Source organism: Physeter macrocephalus, chromosome 8 (genome assembly GCF_002837175.3).
Source record: "Physeter macrocephalus isolate SW-GA chromosome 8, ASM283717v5, whole genome shotgun sequence".
Lineage (NCBI taxonomy): Eukaryota > Metazoa > Chordata > Mammalia > Artiodactyla > Physeteridae > Physeter > Physeter macrocephalus.
In genome coordinates this window covers 151,092,743-151,118,472 of record NC_041221.1, presented here as the reverse complement: position 1 = coordinate 151,118,472, position 25,730 = coordinate 151,092,743, and the positions used below count along the sequence as shown (strand labels likewise).

Sequence of the window (25,730 nt, the reverse complement as noted above, 5' to 3'; positions counted from 1 at the left end):
CAATCAAGGGACAGCGTCAGAGGCTTCTTCCTGGAAGAGGAGGTCGGAAGTTGGGTCTCGGCGGCGGTGGCGAAGGCAGCTACCAGTATAAACCCGGGGCTGAGGTGAGTGGGCGGCGACGGTTTGGTGCTCCGTTCAGTGTGCATTTCTTCTTTCGGACCCCGCGACTTCCTCCGGGCGGGCTGGGCATGGGGGGAGGCCGGGTGCAGAGTACGCTCGCCCGCTTTCCTTTCCCGCGTCCCTCGGGGAGCGCGGCCTCCCCGCCGCTCGCTGAGCCCCGGGGTGAACCGCTCGGCGGAAGGTACCTTCCTTGCGGCGGGCTCTGGGCTTCCTTTGAGTGGGGAGGCCGAGCCCGGCCGGAGGTTGGCAGACCTCAGTTCTAGTCCCTCTCGGCTGGTTTGCTAAGGTGGGTGGCCTCGGCGAGTCTTTTGGCCTCGCCAGCCTTAGGGAATAACCAGCTTTGCTCTTCCTCCTCAGGGAGCAGTCCTGAAATCAAAAGAATTAATGGGAGGCGGGGAAGGAGGTAGATGCCAAGCCTAATCATTAGATCATCTGGAGAGGTTTTAAAAACCACATTCCAGCGGCCCCATTCACAGTAGACAAAACGAGTCAAAAGTTTGGGGATGGGAGCCTAGAATACCTTTCTTTTTTTTGGTGAAATACCGCAGAACGGAACAAACACTAGAAGGTGGATCTTGAGTCTGATAACCAGCTATGATGCCTGGCGCTTGTTTTTACTAAAAACCTCCATCGCCTTTGACAAGTTTAGTCTGGGGAAGTGATAGGGAGATAAACAGGATTTCTGTAATACGTCAGTTTCCTTTTGTACTGTTAGATGCTTCATAGTTTACTGATTTAAGGGAGCTTGTACTGTGTACAAAAACCAAGGTTAAGAATTCCTGCTGTGCCATTTACTAGCCTTTTAATCTGGTTGCAGACGCTTCCCCTTGCTGAGACAGACGTGGGATCCTCATCTCTAAAATGAAATTGAAAATAGTATTTAACTCATAGAATTGGTTTGAAGATTAACTAAGAGAGGATGTGAAACAATGGTACCTGTCACTTACTTGCCCTTTGGGGATTGGCAGCTAACGTAGAGGATTACACATGGTGCTGGGAGGCAGAAAACTGGGCTTCCAATCTAAAAAGGCTTGAGTGGGTTGAAACCTGGGCTGTCTGAAATTTATTGGAAGTACCAGATCATTGCTAATTCTCTGATTTTGGTAATATGTGGTTATAAGAGAACATTCTTATTTGGGGGATACCCACTGAAGTATTTGCGGGTACAGAGATGAGAGACCAATAAGGCAAATGAGGGAAAATGTTAACATTTGGAGAGTCTGAGTGAAGAATATGGAATATTCTTTATACTATTCATACACCTTTTCTATAAGTCTGAATTGATGTTTTTGGAAGTTTTAAAAAGTTGATTATAACTATTTGCCGCTCATAAGTGTGTTGTAAATAAATGGTACACAGTGTTTATAACCCTCCATCCCATGCACTTTCACCCCTTTTTTCTTAATGGCTGTGTTGTGTGTCTATATAGACATTTTATCCAGCCCTCATATTGATGAAGTTATGGGCTGTTTCCAGCTTTTCCTGCTCTTTTTAAACAATGCTGCATTAAGCATTCTTAAACACACTTTTGTGTACTTGTACCAATATTTTTGTAGGATAAATTTCTAGAAATAGAATTGTTGGGTCATACAACATCGCTAATCAACTATACTCCAGTATAAAATAAAAATTTTAAAAAAAAGAATTGTTAGGTCAAAGAATATCAGCATTAAAATTTTTGATACTTTCAGGTCAAATTCCAAGTAAATATATTCGTTTCCTTTCCTATCAGTTGTGTCTGAGGATTCCCCATATTCTCTTGGCGGTACTGGCGTGCCGCCTGAGAGTATTATGTGGTGGCTGTCATGGTGGCTTCTGTGAGAGCTGAGGGGAATGGATGCTGTCCACCGCAGTAGGCTTCCCTGCAGGGCCAGAGGAGCTAAGAGCCTGCTTCTAAAATTGGGACGGCCACTCCGAAGAAACTTAGAGGAAAGAGAGTGTGACCTGTTCTGGAATCCAGGGCCTGCCACATAGAAGGTGTTCTAACATTTGTCAGATGACGGAGTATGTGAAATCTTGATAGTCTGTTAGATGAAAAGAATCCTTTTTAAAATTTGCTTTTAACAGTGTGTTTGTCTGAATATTTTCCTGCCTTTATTCAGCATTTGCATTTTTCGCATCATCTTTTGCCTATTTTTCTATTATTTTTTAAAAATATATAGGTTTAAAAAAAAACTCATTCAGTGGATCTTTATTGAGGATTTAGCACCTTCTAGGCATTGTTTAAGGTGCTGGAGGTAGAGTTGTGAATAAGACAGGCAACTGCTGAACTCATAGTGCTTTTTTTGTGGGGATGGAATCAGAAAATATGTTTTTAAAACATCAAAATTAAATTTCTCACATTTGCCCTTGTTAGCTTGCAGGCATTCTTCTCCCAGAAAAATGGGATTGTCTTTTAATTTTGCTTATGATATATTTTCCTATATGGAATTTTTAGATTTATCTTTGGTAGTCAGATCTATTGGTCTTTTGTAGTAACCTTAAAACATGTAGTTAGCTATTTGTCTGTTTTCCTTTATAGATTGTAAGCAACGCAAGGATGGAGGCCATGTTTATCCTTGAAAGATAGTATGATGTAGTGTTTGCGATCTCTAGGCTCTGGCTCCTTCCTTTACTCTGTGACTTTACGCAAGTGGATCAACTTTTGTGAGCCACGGTGATCTCATCTCTGAAATGGAAATAGCACCTTTCTTTTCTCAGATTTCTCGCAACCATGAGAAAAGTATTTAGCACAGTGTCTGGCACATACTATGTAATCAAGTATTATCTGTCATTATAATCATCATTGTCATATGTTAGACAAACAGTAAATATTTGAAAGAGTAAATAAACATTAAAGATGTTTGTACCTACTTCCAAATTTCCATTGATTTGAAGCCTTCTTGAAATGAATGGAGCTACCAACAAATACTAGAAGGCAATATGCTAGGATATAAGGGAGAAGGAATGTGGTATGAGAATTAAGCTGGCTATTATATAGAAGAACTGTAGTGAAATAAAAAAGATCCCTGGGAAGCCATTGTATTCCAGGTAAGAGGGAATGGTGTCTTGATCAGAACTGATGAATTTGAGATAGCGAGATATCGAAGTTTTGGGATTTGATAAATTTGGCAGTGATGGTGAGGAGAGGAGATTGGTAAAAAAGGAGGATTAAGACAACCTTTAGGTTTCTGGCTTGAAATACTAGGTGGCTAATGGGGACATTTTACTGAAACAGGAAAGAGTAGAAGCTATGAGAGGAACAGGTTTAGGGTGTGTGTATTTATGGTAGATGGACTCAAACGAACTTTTTTTTTTTCTTTTTTTTTTTAAGTTTGAATGCCCTGTGAGACATGCAGGAGCAGCCCAGACGCAGTCTGGACTGGAGATAAAAAGTCAAGGGTCAAGAAAAGAAAGACAAATATTCTATCACTTACATGTGGAATCTAAAAATAATACAAACGAATCTATGTACAAAACAGACTCACAGACAGAAAACAAACTTATGGTTGCCAAAGGGGAGAGGGGGAGAGAGAGGGGCAAATTAGGAGTATGGGATTAACGGACAAACTACTATACATAAAATAGAGAAGCAACAAGGATTTACTGTATAGCACAGGGAATTATATTCAATATCTTGTAATAACCTATGATGGAATATAATCTGAAAAAAATAACTGAATCACTTTGCTGTACACCTGAAATTAACACAATATTGTAAATCAAGTATACTTAAAATAAAAAAAAAAGTCAAGAGTCATAAATATAGGCCAGGGTTTCTCCACTTTGGCACAATATATTGTCATTTTGGGCTGGATAATTCTTTGTTGCTGTGCATTTTATGTTTATAGCATCCCCAGCCTCTACCCATTAGAAGCCAGTAGCACCCCCTCCCTGGTTGTGGCAACTAAAGGTGTCTCCAGACGTTGCATATATCTTCTGGTTGGCAAAATGACACCTGGTTGAGAACCACCGATAGAAATGGTATTAAAAGCTATGGAATTGACTGAGATCATCCCAGGGAGAACATAAAACAAAGGCCTAAAACTAGTGGCCAGCAGACCGCAAAGATTGTTGGAGATAAATCCTTTTTGACCTCACAGTATTTGACAACTTCTGGACTTAATTGCCAGTATTTTTAAAAGTTGAGAAATTTCACATAAAAATCTGGGTTTTTTTTTGCCCTTACTTGAAAACTCAAGACCAAGGAACGATGAATCTTCATTCGCACATGAATGCTAGTGGCTGGAAGCTTTGAGGTCTGGCTTGGAGATGCTGAGTTCTCCTTCGCTCTTTATGTTGCCTGCCTTTTCCCTTTGGCTTTTGAGTTTGTGAGTCTCTGAGGCATGCCAACATTAAAATTTGGCTAGAGAAGGAGGGGCAGTAAAGGAGACTGAGAGGCAGCGGCCAGTGTGGTAGGAGGAAGACGTAAATTTAGCATCACAGAAGCTGAGGGAGAAGGGGAGTGTGTTGAAAAGGAAGAAATTGCTGCTGAGAGATTAAGATCAGCTTAGAAAAATGTCCATTGGATTTGGTCATGTGGTGGTTGTTGATGGCCGTGATGAGCAGTTTTTGTGGAGGTAGGAGGTTGACGCCAGATCGGATAGTGACAAAAATGAATATGCAGAAGGCTAGTAAAGCAGTGAAGTGTGGGTTGATACAGTTAGAGTAACTCACCATGCCCATGGCCACTGACAGATTGATTCTCAGCAGCAGCCAGTTCACTGCTGTGGGTTGGTGGAAACTCAGGGCTGCCCCATAGCTGCCCTTATTACCTCACAAATTCCAAGTATAAAACTGCCTCCGGTATATTACTTGCTATCTGTCATGTTGGATGGTGTTATGTTATACCTTGAAAATCTGGTAAGATCCATCTAAGTGAGCACTGGGGATATTCTCATTTTATGATATACCTAAGCTTCAAATGGAGTAGATGGAGGTTATTGTGGCTATTGAAGGTATCGTTGAATTTGAAATTTCTGTAGTAGATGTAGAAAATTAATGAGTCTATAAAAAATTGTAGAGTATATTGTAGGAAAAAAGGGAATGGAATTGGATCACAGAAGCTCAGGTGATGTGAGTTTGTCTGGAATATAGTAATTTTAATTTTGTCAGAGTGTTCCTTAGAGTTATAAGTGTTTGCTTTTGCAGATCAATGTATAATATAAAACGACTGATTGTAACGTGAGATGGGAAGACAGCATGTGTAGTTTGGCTGTAGGGAGGGTAGAGAAGTGAGGCATAACTGGTGAGGGGTGTGGAATCCAGATGATTTTATTTTATTTATTTATTATTATTATTTTTTGCGGTACGCGGGCCTCTCAGTGTTGTGGCCTCTCCCGTTGCGGAGCACAGGCTCCGGACGCGCAGGCTCAGCGGCCATGGCTCACGGGCCCAGCCGCTCCGCGGCATGTGGGATCCTCCCGGACCGGGGCACGAACCCGTATCCCCTGCATCGGCAGGCGGACTCTCAACCACTGCGCCACCAGGGAAGCCCCAGATGATTTAATTTATAGATGAAAATACAGTTGATCCTTGAACAACTGGGAGGTTAGGGGCGCCCACCCTCTGTGCAGTTGAAAATCTGAATATAACTTAGAGTTGGCCTTTCGTATCTGCAGTTCCTTCATATTTGTGGTTCTGCATCTGAGGATTCAACCAACCATAGATCTTGTAGTACTCTCGTATTTATTATTTTGAAAAAAATCCACATGTAAGTGGACCCGTGCAAGTTCAAACCTGTGTTGCTCAGGGGTCAAGTGTATACTACAGTATATTTTTTGTGCCAATGAAAGTATTAAGTAGAGCAGGAAAAATATGATGATTGAGTATATATTGCTAATTAGAAAAGGATGCAGCCTTTCCCTGTTGTAAATGTTAGTTTTAGAGACTAGGGAGATCATTTTGTCCTGGGCGCCAAACTGCCAGGGGAGAAAAGGGAAAATGTTCTGTCATTAGTCGCTGAATGTGACAGGTTTGTTTTGTAGCTCCACTCTCAATCTTTGGTCTATTTCTCTGTGTGTGTGTGTGTGTGTGTGTTTGTGTGTGTGTGTATGTATGTGATTTATTTTTTCTTATTTTTTGTCTGATGGTCCATTTCTGTAGGTTCTTGATCTTCCACAATGGGTGAGCCACAGCAAGTAAGCGCCCTCCCACCCCCTCCGATGCAGTACATCAAGGAGTATACAGATGAAAATATTCAGGAAGGCCTCGCTCCCAAGCCTCCACCTCCAATAAAGGACAGTTATATGATGTTCGGCAACCAGTTCCAGTGTGATGATCTTATCATCCGCCCTTTAGAAAGTCAGGGTATCGAACGGCTTCATCCTATGCAGTTTGATCACAAGAAGGAACTGAGAAAACTCAATATGTCTATCCTTATAAATTTCTTAGACCTCTTAGATATCTTGATAAGGAGCCCTGGGAGTATAAAACGAGAAGAGAAGCTAGAAGATCTTAAGCTGCTTTTTGTACATGTGCATCATCTCATAAATGAATACCGACCCCACCAAGCAAGAGAGACCTTGAGAGTCATGATGGAGGTGCAGAAACGTCAACGCCTTGAGACAGCTGAGAGATTTCAAAAGCATCTGGAACGAGTCATTGAGATGATTCAGAATTGCTTGGCTTCTTTGCCTGATGATTTGCCCCATTCGGAAGCAGGGCTGAGAGTAAAAACTGAACCAATGGATGCTGATGATAGCAACAATTGTGCTGGACAGGATGAACAACAAAGAGAAAATTCAGGTCATAGGAGAGATCAGATTATAGAGAAAGATGCTGCTTTGTGTGTCCTAATTGACGAAATGAATGAAAGACCGTGAAGGATGTTTCTTTTTCTTCTTTTTTTTTTTCATTTCAGTAAATAGCATATATATTAGTTAATTCACTTTTAGGGAGTCTCAAAAGAGATAGCACTAGAAGTCTTGCAAGCAGCCTGACTCTCGGACTTTCTCAATTGTTAGACGTCACAGGCAGTTTGTCATTTCACTTTATGGCAAGCCTAGGTAAATGACTGCGCCTACATTAAGAGTAATCACCTTAAAAAGCAGTGTTTGCCGCTATTGTGTGGAACATCCCTGTTTTCGGAGTTGCAGTAAACTTTGAAGATATCCTCAGTAATAGTAGGTTTTCATCCCTGAAAAGTAGATTTGTCATTTGCTTTAAGAATGATAGATAATAAAGGATATCAAACTTTATAAATATGAAATTATGAAATCCTTAGATTTATTTCACTTAAAAATTTGGTTAATCTCTAAAAAAGAGTAGTGTAACATGTTAAAAGAGAGGAACCCTGGAGAGTTATAAAACAGCAGTTTTTTTTTCCCTCTTGGCTGCTCCTACAAACACTGTCTCAGCCTCTTGTGCCTATCCTGGATGGGTCCCAGAACATTTTTCCAGTCACTAAGAAGTCCTTTGATCACTTTTAGTCACATTCATTTTAATAATTAAAATGTCTGTGTAATTACCTGTACATCTCCTAAACTCAGACTTGCTTAAGGCTGGAAGCCTGCCCTGGGAAGGGGGTTTGGTGGCAGAGACTGCTGGATGTCCACCAGAGATTCTTGCTCGCCTGAGATATGCTGCCCTGCTAGGGACTATGTTCCTCCCATTCCTCTTGCATCTCGTGAGGCCATGTGACTGAGTTCTTAGCAGTGGAATGTGGTGTAAAAATCCAGGCCTGCCCCATAAAAGTTTCTCTCGTCTGCTGGTTTGATGGTCACACCCAGGAAAACTTTGGAAGCCACTTGAAGATGGCAAAAGTTATGTCATTTCGGGTCCTTGAAAGCCTGAAGACTAGGCCCTCCTTTCATTAACTCCACCCTCTCCTAGTCCCCATCCCCACCCCCACTGATGTGACTTCACCACGTGAATAAGAAGTCAACCTGTTTTGAGCACTGAGATTTCATTTCTGCACCTTCTTCTCTTTTCTGTTCTCCAACCTCTCTTCCGGCAAAATCTTGATGGAGAGTCTGCCTTGTATCTGAGGGTGGCTGCCAGCCTTTCTCTTAATAAAGGCCAGTGGTTCTCAAAGCGTAGTCCTGGACCAGCAGCATTGGTATCACTTGGGGACTGGTTAGAAATGCAAATTCTCAGGTGCACCCCAGACATACTAAATCGAACTCTAGGGGTGGGGCTCAACAAGCTGTGGTTTAAAGAGCCCTCAGGTGATTCCCATGCAGGCTCAAGATTAAGAATCATTGATAATGATAAGGCCTTTTGCCAGATAAGCTGGCAAAGTCCAGTTTAAAGTGGCCACAGGCCAGTTCTATATGTGAAACATTCATGCATACTTTTCTTTAAAAATCTGGGGAGGGTAGGCTGTTTCCAAGTAGACAACCCCTCTGTTAGGCACTTAGTTGGCAAGTCTCATTTGTTTTTTCCTGATACGTGTTTGGTATAGATTTTTGGACTCCAGAGACTTCAGGAGACACAGTCCAGGCTCTCTTAAGCTTAAATTAAAGGGGGAAGGGAACCCCCTCATCTCCCGGTGGCAGGGCAAGGTGGACATTGCACAACACTTGAGCGACTCTCCAAAGGAATCTCCTTTGTAAAGGAGACCTCAATCTTTTTACAACCTTGAGGAGGGTGCTGGGTTAAGAGGTACAAAACCAATTTTTGACTGCCTTACAAATCCTTGTGTGGAAAAAACTAACTGAATCACATCACATCCTTAAGAGAGTCACGACATCATTTGTATATAATGTGTGTTCGTTGGAGAGAAGGATTAAGAGATTAAAATTTCAAGTGGAATCTTAAATTCTGATCTTGGGAGGACCCGATCTTGTAGGTCTGTGGGTGGGACCTGGCATAAACTCTAAAGAATTCTGACGTGAACTCCTGGTATTATAATGGGTTGAAGGAGCACTAGTGGTCTGATAGTTGTTACAAATTTCAAAGTTTATATAGAGATTCAGTCTATGAGGATTTAAAGTACATCTCTGCACACCTGGTCATAATGAATATTCCTGATAGATTGATTCCTCAAAGTGAAATATCTGGAAGAACAACCTGGGCAACTCTTGAGATTACCAATGCCTGGGCCCCAGACCACCAGGATTCTGGTTTCATTGTTCTGGACTGGGGCCCTGGTATTGGTTTTAAGAAATCTGTAGATGACTCTACTGTGCAGTAGGATTACATTAGTCAGTACTCTCTATTGAACTAGTTTAAGCAAAAGATGAATTTGTTGAAAGGATACTGTGTTACATAAGTTAAACATCCAGACCATGAAGGACTGGGAGGGTCTCTAGGGCAACTGGGACTCAAACCTGATCCAGAACCCTCTGTCTCTCCTTTCTGGCTTTTCTGTTAGCTTCATTCTCTACAAACCAAATTCTTTGATGGTACGGGTGCAGAACATGGCTGCTAACGGTTCCCGAGTGTTAGGTCTTTCTATACCACTCTCTGGGAGTTGTCTCTCGAAAACGGAAAAAAAAAAAAAAAAAAGGTGAAAGGCTAATTAACCAGTTAGGAGGGAGGAGTTAGGGGTGGCACACCTGATTCCAACTGGGCCATTCAGCTGGGAGCAGATTCTGTAAGAATCTGACAGACCCCATCATGTCAGTGTGTGGGGGGAAGTGGTCTACCCCTCCTTTTAAGTTCATTTATTCATTGCATTCATTTAGTGGATATTGTGGTTCTCTCTATTCCTGATACTGGTTTAGTTGCTGGGGGTATGAGGAGTGGGAAGGAAAATGGAAGAAAGGTAAACAGGAAAACAAATAGGTTAATATTTGAAGGTATAAGTTCTTGCTTTAACCATTCAGCCATACTAACAGAAGAATCTTGCTTCCAATTATTCCTGTTTCCTGCTCAAAATGCCTTGTCCACATTATCTTCTCTTTTCAAGTTATGTTTCTATGTTCACAGTTGTTAAGGGTGTTGGGAGGCCATTGCAACTGTGCTGTGTTGTATTTGAGAGAAAAGATGTGTCCTGGGTCCTGAGGTCACAGGAAACAGCAAGTGCAAGTGTCTCATGAGACAGTTAAAAGTTGGCATGATTTGGGGGAAAAGGCTATTATGGCTGCAGCATAGGGAGGGAGGAGGTTGGAGCTAGAGAAGCAGATGGAGGTCAGGTTACAGGACTTAGAAGGCCAAGGGAAGGAGTTTGTTATATCCTAAATCTGAAGGGAAGTGTTGGAGAGAGGGAAATTTCCCCCTCCACCCCTCTCGAGTTCTTGTGGTTGGACTAATAAAATTGACGCAAGACAAATTAACAGGAGAAGAGACATTTTAATTCTTATACAGGGAGGTCTCATAGAAATGGGACCTAAGAAGTAGCCAAAGCATATATACTTTTTAGACAAACACTGAATTTCTGAGGAATTGACAGGACAAAGAAACTTAGGTTTTGGGTGCTCGATTAGTGAAGAATCTAAACAATTTGGGCTTGGGGTAGTAAATTAAAGAAGTAACAAGGTTTGTATAGGCTTCTTGGCTCAAATTCCTTCTCTCAGGCAATAAGGGTGTCCTTTTACCTTTACTGCAGGGAGTGAACCTTTCATGGGAGAGGTTTATTTTTTGCTTTGGGGGAAACAGAAAGTGGGGGTCAGAGTGTCCCTCTTGCATTGGCCATTTCTTAGCTCAGTATGCCATCGTAGCATATTTTGGGGCAGCCTGCTAGCACTTTGTTGGCACTATTCTAATCACTTTATGTACAAAAAGCCATTTTTATCCTCAAAAGAACCCATTGAAGTCATTATGATTCTTACACCTATGTTACAGATGAGGAAGCAGAGGCTCAGAGAGGTGTCATTTACCCAAGGTCACCAAGCTAGTGAGTGGCAAAGCCAGGATTGAAACATTGTAGTTTCAAAGCCTAAGCACTCAACCTTCATACTCTTATCACCTCTCTACTGCATCATGTAGTTAATAAATCATAGGTAATAAGTAATGGAGTTGAGTGGAATCTGATATTTTGACCCTAAAATCCATACTCTTATACACTACATGGTACTGGACTGAGGAAGGAGATTTGTAGACGGAGATTATGAGCTCCCTTTGGACATTTTAAAGCATTTTTTGTCAGAATTCTGCTCTCTTAAGGAGATGCTGTGCGTATAGCACTAAACTTCCTAAAACTCCCTCTTAGTAGATATCACCCCCACTTTATGAAGGTGGGGGGTCAGTTTTGTGGTTTGCTCAGGTGGTGTTTCCAGATTAGAATCTAGGTCAGGAGTCAACAAACTTTTTCTGTAAAGAGCCAGTTAGTAAATATTTTAGGCATTATAAGTATTTTCTCATATGGTACAAAGGCAACCATAGAAAATATGTAAACAAATGAGCACGGCTGTGTTCCAGCTTTAGATATGGACATTGAAACCTGAATTTAAATAATTTTCATGTTATGAAATATTATTATTTTGATTTTTTCCCCAATCATTTAACCATGTTAAAATAATTCTTAGCCTGTGAACTGTATAAAAAACAGGCAGCCAAATGAATTTGGCCAGAGTTTCTAATCTAGGTGATTGGATTCTAAACCCTGGAGTGTTTTCACAAAACCACTTAATAACCACAAAATAAAAATTATAGGTTTGTTCTAGGGCCTAAGTGAGATTATGGCTTCAACAAGTGAGACTTGCTGCTTGTGTCTGACGGTGGCCTACAAACTCTTTTCTGATGGAGAGGTTTTTGATTAGAGCTTTTCTTCCAGGGCTACCTGGACAAGACCTGAGGAAGACCTCAGGCACTGTTGGTTAGTTCTGAGTACATGAGGACAGTAAGATGCTTCTCATATCTGCTTAGCACCAAGTTCTGTGAAGCTGCTGGTTCCCTGCCCCTGCTCTAGGTTTGGAGTAAGGGAAGACATTGGAAGGATGGGTGTCAGATGGGGTGATGTGGCTGGCTAGGAATGCATTGTATCGTAACTACAAGGAAAGATGCCTTTGGCGTCTTTATTGATTTTCACAATTATTCAGTCATTCAACAAACCTGAAGATCTGGGGCTTCCCTGGTGGCGCAGTGGTTGAGAATCTGCCTGCTAATGCAGGGGACACGGGTTCGAGCCCTGGTCTGGGAAGATCCCACATGCCGCGGAGCAACTAGGCCCGTGAGCCACAACTACTGAGACTGCGCGTCTGGAGCCTGTGCTCCGCAACAAGAGAGGCCCGCGCGCCGCGATGAAGAGTGGTCCCCACTTGCCACAACTAGAGAAAGCCCTCGCACAGAAATGAAGACCCAACACAGCCCAAAATAAATAAATAAATAAATAATAATAAAAAAACCACCTGAATATCTATGAATACCATGCAGTCGTTAAGAGCCATTAAGAATGAGAGTACTGATGTGGAAATACATTCTATATATAACAGAAGTTGCTGGGTATAGGCTGAGTCCATATTTGTCTCTCTGTCTCTCCATACTCAAGATTGGAAAAATATATTAAAAACTGTCTTATGGATGAGGAAATTGAGACTCAAAAATGTAACTTGCTACACACCGAGGACACTTGGGCTAGTAAATGGCTGTTAAAACTCAGATTTAAAAGGAAAGAAACAGAGTAATGCGTGGTAGAATTTGGGGTCCTGTGTTTACTAGTAGTTTCGCCTTGGTTTGACCTATTAACCTCCGTGGCACTCGATTTGCTTAACTATGATAATTATGGACCCATAGTATAGGGTAGGTACCATTTAATGTTGGGAATGAAAGAGAAGGCCCATGCTGATTCTTTCTGAAACTTGTTTGTCCCCAGGCAACATACTCAGAGTCATCTGTGCAGAAACATCTGATCTGGAAGGGCTGAGGGGGTATCTGAAAGGCTTAAGTGGTTCGTAAGCCTGAGGGGTTCTGACTCACTACTACTTAAAGGGGAGAGTGGTTAAAAAAAAAAGGAAGCCACAAATAATAGCAGAAATGAAAAAGGGATATTACTATAGTTTTTATAGACAGTAAGAAATAATAATAAAATATTATGAATAACTTTATACCAACAAATTTGAAAATTTAGATAAATTGGACAAATTCTTACAAAATTAGCAAGGTTTAAGAGTAGGAAACTTGAATAGCGTTTGTCAAAATCTTCTCAGAAAGAAAACTTCAAGTTCAAATAGCTTTGCTGACAAGTTCTACCAAACACTGTTAGGAAAAAAAAAATCTTATACAGACTCAGGGAATAGATAAAGAGGGAACATTCCCCAGCTCTTTTTATGGGACTGGGATGGTGAGTGAGTTCCCTCACTTGTTCAACAAATGTAACTTTTTCTGCAAGTTACATTTTTGAGTCTCAATTTCCTCATCCATAAAATAGTTTTTAATATATTTTTCCAATTTGAGTATGGAGAGACAGAGAGACACAAATATGGACTCAGCCTATACCCTTCCCTTTGGGAGGTACAAAGGACCCAGAGAGCCAGGATACCCTTTCTTTGGCCATGCCACTCAACACATGGTATCCTGGTTTCCCGACCAGGGATCGAACCCACGACCCCTGCAGTAGGAGTGCAGAGTCTTCACCACTGGACCACCAGGGAAGTCCCAAGATACCCTTGATAAAAGAACTAAGGGGAGGATTTGCCCTGCATGACATCACCGTTTCCCGTAAAGCTGCAATAATTAAAACAATGTATTATACTGACAGAAAGATAGGAAAATATACTATTGGAACAGACTAGAAAGCCAAAAAACAGATCCATGCCTGTATGATTTTTGAAATATAACAGAGATGGCATTACAAAGTAATGGGAAAACGCTGGAATTTTCAATTGACAAAATATACAAAAATCAATTATGGGAAAATTAAAGGCCAACAGTGAAAGAAAAAACTATAAAGTCTTAAAGCTAATGTAGGTGAATATCTTCATAATCTCTGGGTAAGAGAAGTCTTCTTAAATAAAATACAAAAAGTATAACCCACCAAAGAAAAGGCTAGTACATTTTACTGCATTTGAGTTAAGAAATTGTGTTCAAGAAAACATACCATAAATAAGTGAAAAGCAACGAAGTGGGAGAAAATATAACAGATTAAACCAGCAGAGGACTGGTATCCCGAGTATATAAATTATTCATATACAGCAATAAGAAAAACTGAGAAACCCAACAGGAAAATGGGCAAAAGACTCAAACATTTGTGCTCCTCCCCTTCCCCGAGTCCAAATGGTTCATAAACAAAAGAAAAGGTGCTCATTAACCTTGTTAGCAATGAGGAAAATGCAAAGTAAAGCTGTAGTGAGAGGCCATCATATCCTTTACCAGTTTGGCTAAAAAAAATGTCTGGCAATACTAAGTGTTAAGGAGGATGTGGAGTAAGGAAAACTTATACTCTGCTGGTAGATGTCTTGGAAACAGGCATTATGTAATAAGGCTCAAAATATGTATACCCTCTGACCCAGTAATTGCACTGTCAGAAATATGCTCCAGAGAAACTCCTATATGTGTCCACCTGAATCCATATATGAGAATGTCCAGGATGGCATTGTTCATGAAAACTGAAACAGAAGATGAAATGTTCACCTGGAAATAAACAATTTGAGGCATATCCAGTCCCAGGAAAACTATTCAGTAATAAAAACAACCCACAGGGATACAAAGAAGCATGAATGGACCTCACAAATACACTGTTAAGTAAAAGAAACAAAACACAAAAGCCTATAGACAATTTGATTTCACTATTTGATGTTCAAAAACAAGCAAAATTATATATGTAACTTTAGGATGCATTACCTAGATGGTAAAACTAGTAAAAAAAAAAAAAAGGAAGCAATTATTGCAAAATTTAGAATAGTGATTGCCTGTAGGAGAGGGGGAAGGCTTTGTGATCAGGAAGGGACACGTGGGCTTGGAGTGCAGGTCAGAGGGACATGAGGAGATAGGCCATGTTTTATTTTTTGTTTTGGGTCCTGGTTACTTGAGTGTTTGCTTTCCAAGTATTGGTAAACTATAAATGTAATTATGCCATGTTCTGTACATCTGTGCCGTTTTCCGTTAAACAGTAGTTTAACCTTAAAGCCATATTGTGACATCATCATACACTCATATAGGAAAAAATTACAAAGTGTGACAGTCCTGATACCGGCAAAGGTGGGGGGCATCGTAAGAGTTCTTCTCACTGTCAGAATGTAAGCTGGAATAAACACTTTGGAAAACTGCTCAACATTCTCGGGTAAAGCAGATGCCCGTGAGATGAGAGAAATGAAAATGTGCGTCAAGGACAAAGGGGGGAAATAGTAAAATGAAATAAAATAAGAGAGGGACCTCACCGGGATTGATGAGGAGTACGTCCATTAAACTGAGGATGATTAGCTTCAGTATCTGAATCTGGAGCAAAAAACTAATAAACAAACACAAAGAATTGCCATAGTGGAGAACATGCTTGGGATGAGTGACCGCTCACAGCTCCCCCACCAGCGTCGCCCTGGAGGAGACAGTGGGACTGCCATTTTCAAGGTGAGACCGCCGATAGGAGTTCCCACAGTGACTCACACATGGCTCAACAGAATTTTCTTGATGGTTTTCACCCTTTTCAGTTTCGTCACTGGGAGCCTCGGTGAGTTATCAAGGGTAAGTTATTTCACACCCCTCCCATTTCCTCCACCCTGAAAGGTTTGATTACATGAGCAGGAGCGGCACTGAGCTGGCTCTGGTGTTGGTTTAAGTGTGACCTCAAGCTTAATCTCTCTGGCACTCATCCATAGTTACTCAGTATAAAGACTCTAAAGACACGAGAGCTTAGCCTCTCCCCAGGGTTGTGAAGAGTGCGTCCTTGTAAGCTAAAAAGCACCGTGTTAGTAAAATGTCGTTTTTGTAAGAAAAAGAACCATCCATATTCGGAGGAGCAAGTTTTCTTTCCCCATCTCCCCACCCCATCCCTTTCTGGGATGGGGGTCTGTACTGGATATTTGCTTCTGGTGCCCAGCATCCATTTCTCCTTCTAAAATGCACCATACTTTTTCTTTGGGGAAACCACCTTTCTCTCACTTTCAGAACATGAGATTGGGGATGTGACCCAGGGCTCACCCAATTAGTCCTTTTTTGAACCTATGGACACAGATTGTTCAGAAATAAGTCTGTAACCCAGTGTGGGTGTTTGAGGGGGTGTGCATCTGTGGGCTTGTGTGGGAGTGGCCAAGAGATGTTCTTGGTGTGCAGATATGTGCTCTGCAGGGACAGGAGAAGGACGCCGTGTGGAATCTGCAGAAGGCGCCAATGCCAGGACAGCCAGAAACCAGGTCCCTGCTGTCCTCACTGGGGCCACTGAACCAAGTCTTGCCTGAAGCTAGACTTTGCAATAATGTCAGTCAATAAATCTGTAGTTTAAGCTAGTTTGAGTTGGGTTTTCTGTCATCTGCAACATAAGTAAAGTATAGGGTTTTTGGTGAGAGAAGAAGTCTTTGTTGGTATAAGAACACCAAGATCATGCTGTGAGAGATGGGCAGTAGCAAGGGAGAAATTTATTCATCTTGTAAATGACCCTGAGAACCTGGGGTTTTCCACAGGGATGAAGTAGCCCTCTCAGTGCTGGGACCCGGTGCAGAGGGCAATGCTGAAAGCAACTTGATGCAAATCATTGCACTGAGACCACACAAATAAAAGTAAAAGAAAAAGAAAAAGACTTGGGGAGTGTAAAGAAATGTATTGTACCTTCTCCTGGGTCCCGCTGAGTTCATGATGTTCACAGTCATCCATGAGTAAGACTTTCTTACTGGAGATATACCCACCAGAGGTACTGGCATTAACACATTGTATATATAGAGAGATTTATAGAAAAATATCTGAAAGGAGACCTGTTTTGGTGATAGTGGGTATTTCATGGTAGTGGGATCTGGCCTTTATTTTATTTATTTATTTTTATTCTTATTTTATTTTTCAGAATTTTCTACAGTGACTATGACTTGTATAATAATAAAGTTTTCAAGTACTGTACAGGCACACAAGGTTACAAGCACTCTTAACGAAAGTCACATAGCTAGCTGTAATCTGTAGGTCAAGATCGAGCTCAAAGTTGCTTAACTTCTTACCCTTTATATCCAACCTCAGTGTCTACCTTTGCAAAATTTTGGGACTAATGATACATGGAACCTAACTGAGATGCTGTGATTTAAATGAGCGGATTTTTTTTTCAAATTAAGTACATATAGGATTCCAGCTTTAGTGGGCGTTATTGTCTCCCCCATATCCATTCCACTGCGGCTCCCCCATTGTACAGGGTAGATTCTAATTGGACTGAGTTTTTCCAGGTGATCCCATCTGTATCACCCATGCTTTCCCGTCTCCTGAGTAAAATTCTCTCACTTCCATTTTATGAATTTTGTCAAGTGGCCCCTTAGTTATCTATAAATGTGTAAGTCTAATTACACATAATTCCAGTGTTTCCATTTGGTGTTTGGAGGCTATCTTTAAGGAGTCTGAGATTTTCTCTCCCTTTTCCTGCTGACAAAGGGAGAAAAGCAAAACAATTTCTATAGTAGTATCATATGCAATAGTTTTTTTGTAGTTATCCCTCCCCATAATTATAGCCAACACTCAACTGTCCCTTAAGAAAATTCATGATATGACTTTCTAAACGGAATTTAGAAACGAATTAATTACAATACAAAAGACTTCTTTACCAAAAATACATTCAAGGGCTCCTTTTAAAAAGCAAACTTCTGTTGCACATAATTAAAGAATCATAGACCTTGATGGGTCTTTTATGATCATCTTTACAAATAAATTGAGACATGAAGTATTCTTTTCAAGGGAATGATCACTTTGTTATTTTCAACCAATGTTTTCACCCAGTGGGATCTATGTAGCCATAATAAAGAACGAGGACATTCTATATGAGCTGAAATGGAGAGATGCTCAGAATAGAATGTGAAGTTGAAAAAGAAAGTTGCAAGCTGATCAATCTTAGCATCTCTAGATGTGGAGCAACCAGACAACTGTGATGGAATAGCACCAGCTGTGTATTCTTGCCAAAAAGTGGAAGCTGACTCTAACCAAACCTCTAGAGCTAAGTTTCATTTACAGGAAATACAAAGAAAAGAGGAATACTTTAAATGATGCCACAAGGAAACAGACAAACCCAGAATATGGAACAGTGCACAGGACAGTTGGTTTGTACAACTAGTCAATGGCAGGGGGAAAGGAGAGAGGACTGTCCTCAGTTAAAAGAGACTTAGGTGTCATAACAACCAAATGCAATGTAGGGAGCTGTTTAGGTGTGGACATAAACCTATAATAAAAGGACATTTTTGAGATAATCAGGGGAATTTGATTATGGACTGAAGAGTCAGGTGCTGCTAAAACATCATTATTATGTCTTTTGTGATAATGGTGTTATGGTTATAGAGTGTCAATTTTTTGAAAACGATGCACACTGAAGCCTGTAAGGGTGAAATAACATGACATCTGGGATTTGTTTTAAAATGAAAGTTTGATGATTTTGAATTTGTGTATTGGGAGTATGTACTTTTCTCTGCTTTTGATGTGTCAGAAAACTTTTATATAAAATAGTAAATAGAAAATGCAAGGTGCAGAATGAATGTATGGTATGCTCTTATTTTTAAGAAAGGAAGGAATAAGAATATATATTTTATTTTCTTGTGTTTGCATAGGGAGGATACACAAAAGACATGACAATAGAAACCTATAGGTTGGGTGGGGGAAATTAGTGGACTTGGAGGGGTGGGAATGAGGCTTCTTAATGTAAGCTTTTTATATTGCTTTAAACTTTAGCCATGTGGGTGTATTACCTAAACAGTTAAAAAAAACAAGAAATAAAAGTTAAATGAACATGACAATGTTCAGAAACAGTCCTTTATACATAGAATAAAAGAAAGGGGTTAGAGTAGATTTCTAGGCTCCTTCATGTCTAGACGTCAATGAATTAATACATTTGTTAATGTTTTATAAAGTTAGACTCAGTAGCAATTCTAGAGATGAACAGAAAACAGAGTAATATTAATAAAAAACAAAAATTAGAACACAAAATCTGATGGCTAAAACTTTTAAGAGTGTTGCTTGAAGTCATGCTGTTAGTAAATCTAACCTCTGACCCCGTGTTTAATCAAGTCTGCCTTACACTTGAATATGGGCATTTGCTGGTTGTTTTTAGATATGTGGGCAGACATATTAAGGGCAAATATGAAATTCATGAAACATGGTTTATAATGGAAAAAATCTGGAGCTTAGGGGACTCATGTTCTTATTTGAAATGACCAATCATGTACCTTTGGGCAAATCAATCTTTTCAGGTCTCACTTTCCCTTGTCTATACAATGAAGAAATTGAACATGATCTCTTGAGTGACTGCTGGCTCTGTGTGGCACTATGGAAGTACACACATAGAACAAGCTGGATATTTATATTACATGCATTTAATAAGGTTTAAAGTGAATGACAAGGACTTCCCTGGTGGCGTAGTGGTTAAGAAGCCGCCTGCCAATGCAGGCGACACGGGTTTGAACCCTGGTCCGGGAAGATCCCACATGCCGTGGAGCAACAAAGCCCATGCGCCACACCTACTGAGCCTGCGCTCTAGAGCCCGCGAGCCACAACTACTGAGCTCACGTGCTACACCTACTGAAGCCCGCGCACCTAGAGCCTGTGCTCCGCAACAAGAGAAGCCACCCACGATGAGAAGCCCACGCACCACAACGAAGAGTAGCCCCCGCCCACCGCAACTAGAAAAAAATAAAATAAAATAATGAAAACAATAAAGTGAATGACAAGGAAATTCAGGCAGAGAAGACAGAGAAAGGCCACAGGGTTTTCAGAAACTATTTAATCTTGAGCTCACTTCCCTTTTGTCAATAACCATTGGCTTTTAAGGTTTCCAGATAAAAGTTACTCTCCCAGGGCTGAGATTGTTTGGGTCTGAGATGTTACCTCAGTGATGGAGAGTGTGGCTGGAACTCAATACTTTCTGACAGTTAATGCCCGAAGCCTGTGGGGTGGGAGGAGAGGGGACATCTTGTGTATATGAGAGGAAATAGAACATTGAGGTCCCCTCAGTTCCCCCCACAGGAGGGGGAAAGAAGCATTGCAGAAAGGAATGCATTTTTCCTAAGTGGAAGAGTTTGAAAGTTCAGGTCAAAGTCAGAATATTAGAACAGGGAGCTGTGCATATATCACCTAGCACAATTTCCTCATTTTATAAATTTTATAAATGAGGAGGCAGACCTAACAAGGTTATATGACATAGCCCAATTCGTGTTAGAGCAAAGGCTAAGAATTAGGCTCATGACTGGAGTGGAAAGGGCACCTAAACATGAGTATAAGGAAGAGGCCATTCATGGTGGTATTTCCCACCTCCTAGTTCAGTGCCTGACACATAGTAGGTGCTTCATAAACATTGGTCACAGGACTCACCGGTTGACTGACTTGACTGAATGAATGCATGAGTGATACATTTCTACCTGTGTTTCCAATAAACACTGTCCATTTCAAACAGAAGACTATGTATTATTTCACCGGAGACAGTAGAGGGCTCACTCTACTTGCCAAGAGACACTGGACAAAGTAACCCTTTTCTTCCTCTGAGTATTGCTTCCTCTTTGTTGATGCGGACAGAATAAATGTCAGAGTCCTCACAGGATGTATGTGGTCTAGCATAGGAGAGAAGCGGGGTTTCCTTCTCTGTCATCGTAGACTTGACAGTGTTAATAGAGGAGTGATTGGTCATCAGACATCTGGTGTGCTGGGCCTGCAGTTGGGAGAGTGGCCACTACTCCTGTGACTGGGGAGGAGAGACAGTTCCAGGAAGTACCCAGTTCAGTTGGAGAATTAAAACAGCACCTAAACAGAGCCATTCTTTGCCTTTTCTTCTTCAGAACCCATGTTTTCACATTTTTCCTTTGACTGTGTCCTGCTCTTGCTGCTACTACTTACAAGTAAGTCTGGATTTTTGCAATTGGATAGTGCAAGATGAAGATGCAAGGATGGTCATCGTAATGCTAGCAAGAGCAAAAGTTTGGAAGCAACCTAAATGTCCACCAGTAGGGTAGTGGGTAAAGAAATTATGATGTATCCATGATACAAACAGTGACGCTGATGAAACAATGATATGAGATGTCTGTAAGTCATAATGTTAATTGAGGAAAGCAAGGAGCAGAATAATGGGTATATTGGACTTGTGTGTATGTGTGTGTGTGTGTGTGTGTGTGTGTGTGTTTGTGTGTGTGTGTGTGTGAGTTGAGAATAATGGGTATATTGGACTTGTGTGTATGTGTGTGTGTGTGTGTGTGTGTGTGTGTGTGTGTGTGTGTGTGTGTGTGTGTTGCAGGGGAGTGGGAATACATGAATGCTTCTTAATGAATAGACTCTGGGAAAGGGAGCTGGGAAATGGAAAAGAGCAGGGAGAGGGAGTAGAGTTTTCATATACTTTTTATGCTGTTCGAATATGTGTGTGTACATATATATACATATATATATATAAATTAATTTTAAACCTCAGAACAGCCATACACTAACTTCTTATTCAGCCTAGGGTTTTTATTTATTATGTGCCTGGTGCTTGAGAAACAAAAGAGATTTGTGTTAGGATAACTTCCCTGTGTTGGTGACCAGACAACTAGCCCAGATGGCTGAGCTCTTTTCCTGGCTGACAATTACCCGTTGTCTGATTGTCTGTTTCCATCAGCACTTCCCTTCGGTGTTAACGGGACTGGTCACAGTTCTCTCCTGGGGCACTGGTTCTCAAAGTGAGGTTTTGAGACCAGCCATATCGGCATGTCCTGGGAACTTGTTAGAAATACAATTTTTTGCCCGCCCCCCCCAGCCAAACTATTAAATCAGGAGCTCTGATTAATAGTTAATCAGATTAATTAACTCTAAACTCTGACGGTTGAGCCCAGCCGTCTGTGTATGAACAAGGCTTCCTGGAGATTCCAGTGCCCCTCAAGTCTGAGAATCATTGCTGTAGTGAACTGTCCTCCAAAGAGGATAGCAGTAGTGGTTTCCTCTTTATTCTGCAAGGCATTGCTTGCAGTTTTCTTGAAATGGAGAAGCCTCCCTCATTGCTCTCCTTCCCTCTTTATGCAGGGTCTTTGGAAGGAGTATACGTGTCTGAGGTGGGTCAGGATGCTGATCTGCCCTGCACCTACTCTCCAGCCACCCCTGAGCATCTCGTGCCTGTGTGCTGGGGCAAGGGACCCTGCCCTTTGTTTGAATGTCACAGTTTGGTACTCAGCACTGATGGAAGGAACTTGAGCTATCGGACATCCAGCAGATACCTACTAAAGAGGAATTTCTGCAAAGGAGATGTGACCTTGACCATAAAGAATGTGACTTTAGCTGACAGTGGGACCTATTGCTGCCGGATCCAATTCCCAGGCCCAATGAATGATCAAAAATCAAACCTGGAGTTGGTCATCAAACCAGGTGAGTGGACCTTTGCATACCTTCTTTCTGAATGAGATTTGCCTGTGGATCATATTAAATACACTGGTCTCACCTCTGGTCTTAACCAATTAAAGCCCTCAGGTTGGGCACCTAAGACCTAAAGTTTAACAGGCCCCACCAGCAATGCCCAGCCATGTTTAATTCCCTCCATCTATTTTGAACCTCATGGCTAGGATCTAGAGAATGGAGGAAAGGCCTAGATCAGAGGTCTGAGTAGCTGAGTGGTCATTAAAATCACCTGGGGAGCCTTTTAACTCCCACAGATGCTTGGGCTCCACCCCACAACCAGAAAAATCACCGTCTCTGGAAGTAGAGCCTGAGCACGGGGGTTTTACAAAGTCTACCCCCGATGATTCTCCCCCATGTGCAGCCAGGATTGAGAACCACTGGACTCTGCATGTGTGGGGGAGAGGGGACACGTGTGCTTGCATGTTTTAACATTTATAGAGCATGTACTTAGTGGCTGATGGAGCTAAGTTCAAATCTGACACTGCTTCTTACCAGCTGTGTAATCTTGGGCAAGTTATTTAAACTCTGTGACCTCCCTCCTCCTCTGTAAAATATGATACTGCCTACCCTAGCGGCCATTGGAAGGATTTTATGAGATGTTTGATGAAAAACATTTACTGTGGCTGTAAGTTCCATTATTAACAATTAGACTGTGATAATGATGACTGTAACACACCTCTGTCAGACATTTGGAGTGTCATACACTCTCAACGAAGGTGTTCAGGTAGGTTTGGAAGTTGAGCATGTGTTTCTCTTCTATTGTGGTGTTTACAGTTGTTTTTGCTGCCCCTTTGATTCCCTGCAACAAGCTCTCTGCTCTCAGAGAAACCTCATCCTTAACGTTGGTTTCTGTCTTTAGCCAAGGTCACCCCTGCTCGGACTGCATGGAGGGACATCACTACAGCCTTTCCAAGGACACTCACCACCAAGGGACCTGGCTCAGGTAATTACATATGGGGTCTAGGAGGAAGCCTTTAGTTGGTTTCTGAGTTAAGAGGATTTTGAATATGGGGAAAATATGAGAAAACAGTTTGAGTTTTCTCAAACTGTGCACCCAAGATAGTGTTTGAGGTGAGGGAGGTGGTGGACGTAAATTTGTGCTGGGTAAAAGGAGCCCTGGGCTAGGTTTCTGAATTAGGAGTAGCCCTCAGACCTGGGCCAAAGCCTTTCGCTTCTCTGGAGAGCAGCTTCCTCTTGTGTCTGAGGTATGGGTTCAGAGACTTTTGGATCTCACCACCCAGTATAATTCCCAACCCCCCCAAAAGAATTTTGATAAGCTATGTATTTTGCCAAACAAGGAAAGAAAAATTTCTACTATTGCCACCCCTGCATTAAAAAAAAAAAGGACACTTTTAAATAAATAAGTTTAATCTAATGAAAAACTCATTACACTGTCCTTATTATTTTCTGATTTACTCCTCGACTGATGATGTTTTCATGAACTGACCCCAGTCCATGTTTGGTGTAATCTGGATTAGGTGATTTCAAAAATCCCTTCTAACTGGAATAAAGTCCATCATCTTCCTCAGATTCTGACCGCAGAAGGAGCAGCTAAATTCTTCAACTAATTCAACAAGGACTTTTCCTTGCTGCTTTGGAAGAGAAGATAGGGTCGAAAGAGCAGACCTCAGGTCACGTTGGTCAGGGAGGTTAATCTTAAATATTTCCTGTCAGAGTCCTGGTCTCCCTAAACTCTGCGGAGCTCAGTCTTTCATTCTGTAAAATGAGGTTAATAATAGGTAAATTCCCAATCCTAATCTCATAAATCTCAGATTTAAATAAGGAAGTGTGTCTAAAGTGCTTAGCCCAGTGTCTGATCATGGTACATACTCAGTACATGTTAGTTATTGTCATTATCGGTAAGATCCAGAGGCAGAATGAGATTGTGGTTAAGTACGTCAGTGACAGGCAGGATGGGTTCTAATGTCAGCTTTTTGTATTAGTTTCATGAACTCAGTTATGTTGCTCAAACTCTGTGAGGCTCAATTTCCTTACCTCTACAATGAGGGTAATTCCAGTGCCTATGTCATAAGATTGTTGTAAAGATTGATGTGATCATGTATGTAAAGCACTCAGCATAGTGCCTGGCCCAGAGAAAGCACTCAAATATTAATTATTATTATAGATATTAACATCAACTCTCTAGGGGTTGAATCTTTGGTGGTTCTTTAGTCACTGGTAGCCAACATCTCTTATGAAATTAGTGAGGAAATTAAATATGGTGGGAACAGATGATCGCCCACGTAGTGGGCTAACCAAATCATACAGGCGTTCATCATATGCCATTGTTATATTTTAAAGAATCCTACAACTGTAGACCTAGAAGGGACTTGAGGGATCCCACTTTCCCATCTCGTGTTTCAAGGTTCTTTACAACATCACTCCCAAGCTGGCATTCGCTGTATGGTTACACACCTTCTGAGATGGAGAGGTAGCTTCCTCACAACACAGTGCATTTTTTTTAGAAGTGTCTATACCATAACCAGAAGTGTCCTTCCCTTCAGTTTTTACTTGTTTGTTCCTTCCCTTTAGGGCAACACAAATGGAGCCATCTTTTGCATCTGAGAATATAGGCAGAGTACCTACAATCTCTGAGCTTTTCAAAGGCCTGAGAAAGGCAATGGCTCCAAACTATGAAAATAAAATGGAAAATTGAAATTAATTAGTATTTAATGACATGACTATAATATGTAATACTATTTCAGATAGTTACCTGCAAGTCAACTTGCGTGTAGTTACACCTTTTCTTTAGTGTGTAATGTGGGTACTTTTTTTTTTTCAGTTTTGCAATTCTTTTTTTTTTTCTAATTTTTTTAAACATCTTTATTGGAGTATAATTGCTTTACAATGTTGTGGTAGTTTCTGCTGTATAACAAAGTGAATCAGCTATACGTATACATATATCCCCATATTCCCTCCCTCTTGTGTCTCCCTCCCACCCTCCCTATCCCATCCCTCTAGGTGGACACAAAGTACCAAGCTGATCCCCTGTGCTATGCAGCTGCTTCCCACTAGCTATCTGTTTTACATTTGGTAGTGTATGTATGTCCAGGCTACTCTCTCACTTCGTCCCAGTTTACCCTTCCCCCTCCCCGTGTCCTCAAGTCCATTCTCTACGTCGGTGTCTTTATTCCTGTCCTGCCCCTAGGTTCTTCAAAACCATTTTTTTTCCTTTAGATTCTATATATGTGTTAGCATACAATATTTGTTTTTGTCTTTCTGACTTACTTCACTCAATATGACAGACTCTAGGTCCATCCACCTCACTACAAATACCTCAATTTCGTTTCTTTTTA

General features: G+C 41.2%; 2 protein-coding genes across 4 annotated transcripts in view; both read left to right on the top strand.

Annotated features, from left to right (window-relative positions):
- Nucleotides 1-13: 13 nt before the first annotated feature.
- MED7 (mediator complex subunit 7) lies at nt 14-7,309 on the top strand. 3 transcript variants are annotated; one of them, XM_007103852.3, is made up of 2 exons: nt 14-104; nt 6,205-7,309. In XM_007103852.3, the coding sequence occupies exon 2, from the start codon at nt 6,222-6,224 to the stop codon at nt 6,921-6,923; it is 702 nt and encodes a 233-aa protein (XP_007103914.1). In that variant the 5' UTR covers nt 14-104; nt 6,205-6,221; the 3' UTR covers nt 6,924-7,309. The 3 variants fall into 3 exon arrangements, with proteins under 3 accessions (XP_007103914.1, XP_007103915.1, XP_007103916.1); XM_007103853.3 differs by lacking the exon at nt 14-104 and adding an exon at nt 133-406; XM_007103854.4 differs by lacking the exon at nt 14-104 and adding an exon at nt 975-1,052.
- A 13,551-nt stretch (nt 7,310-20,860) lies between these two features.
- Nucleotides 20,861-25,730, top strand: part of HAVCR2 (hepatitis A virus cellular receptor 2) — a 20,477-nt gene continuing 15,607 nt past the window's right edge. Inside the window, exons 1-3 of the mRNA XM_055086869.1 lie at nt 20,861-20,915; nt 22,066-22,404; nt 23,294-23,377. Coding sequence (XP_054942844.1) covers nt 20,861-20,915; nt 22,066-22,404; nt 23,294-23,377 — 478 coding nt within the window. The remainder of the gene's footprint in view (nt 20,916-22,065; nt 22,405-23,293; nt 23,378-25,730) is intronic.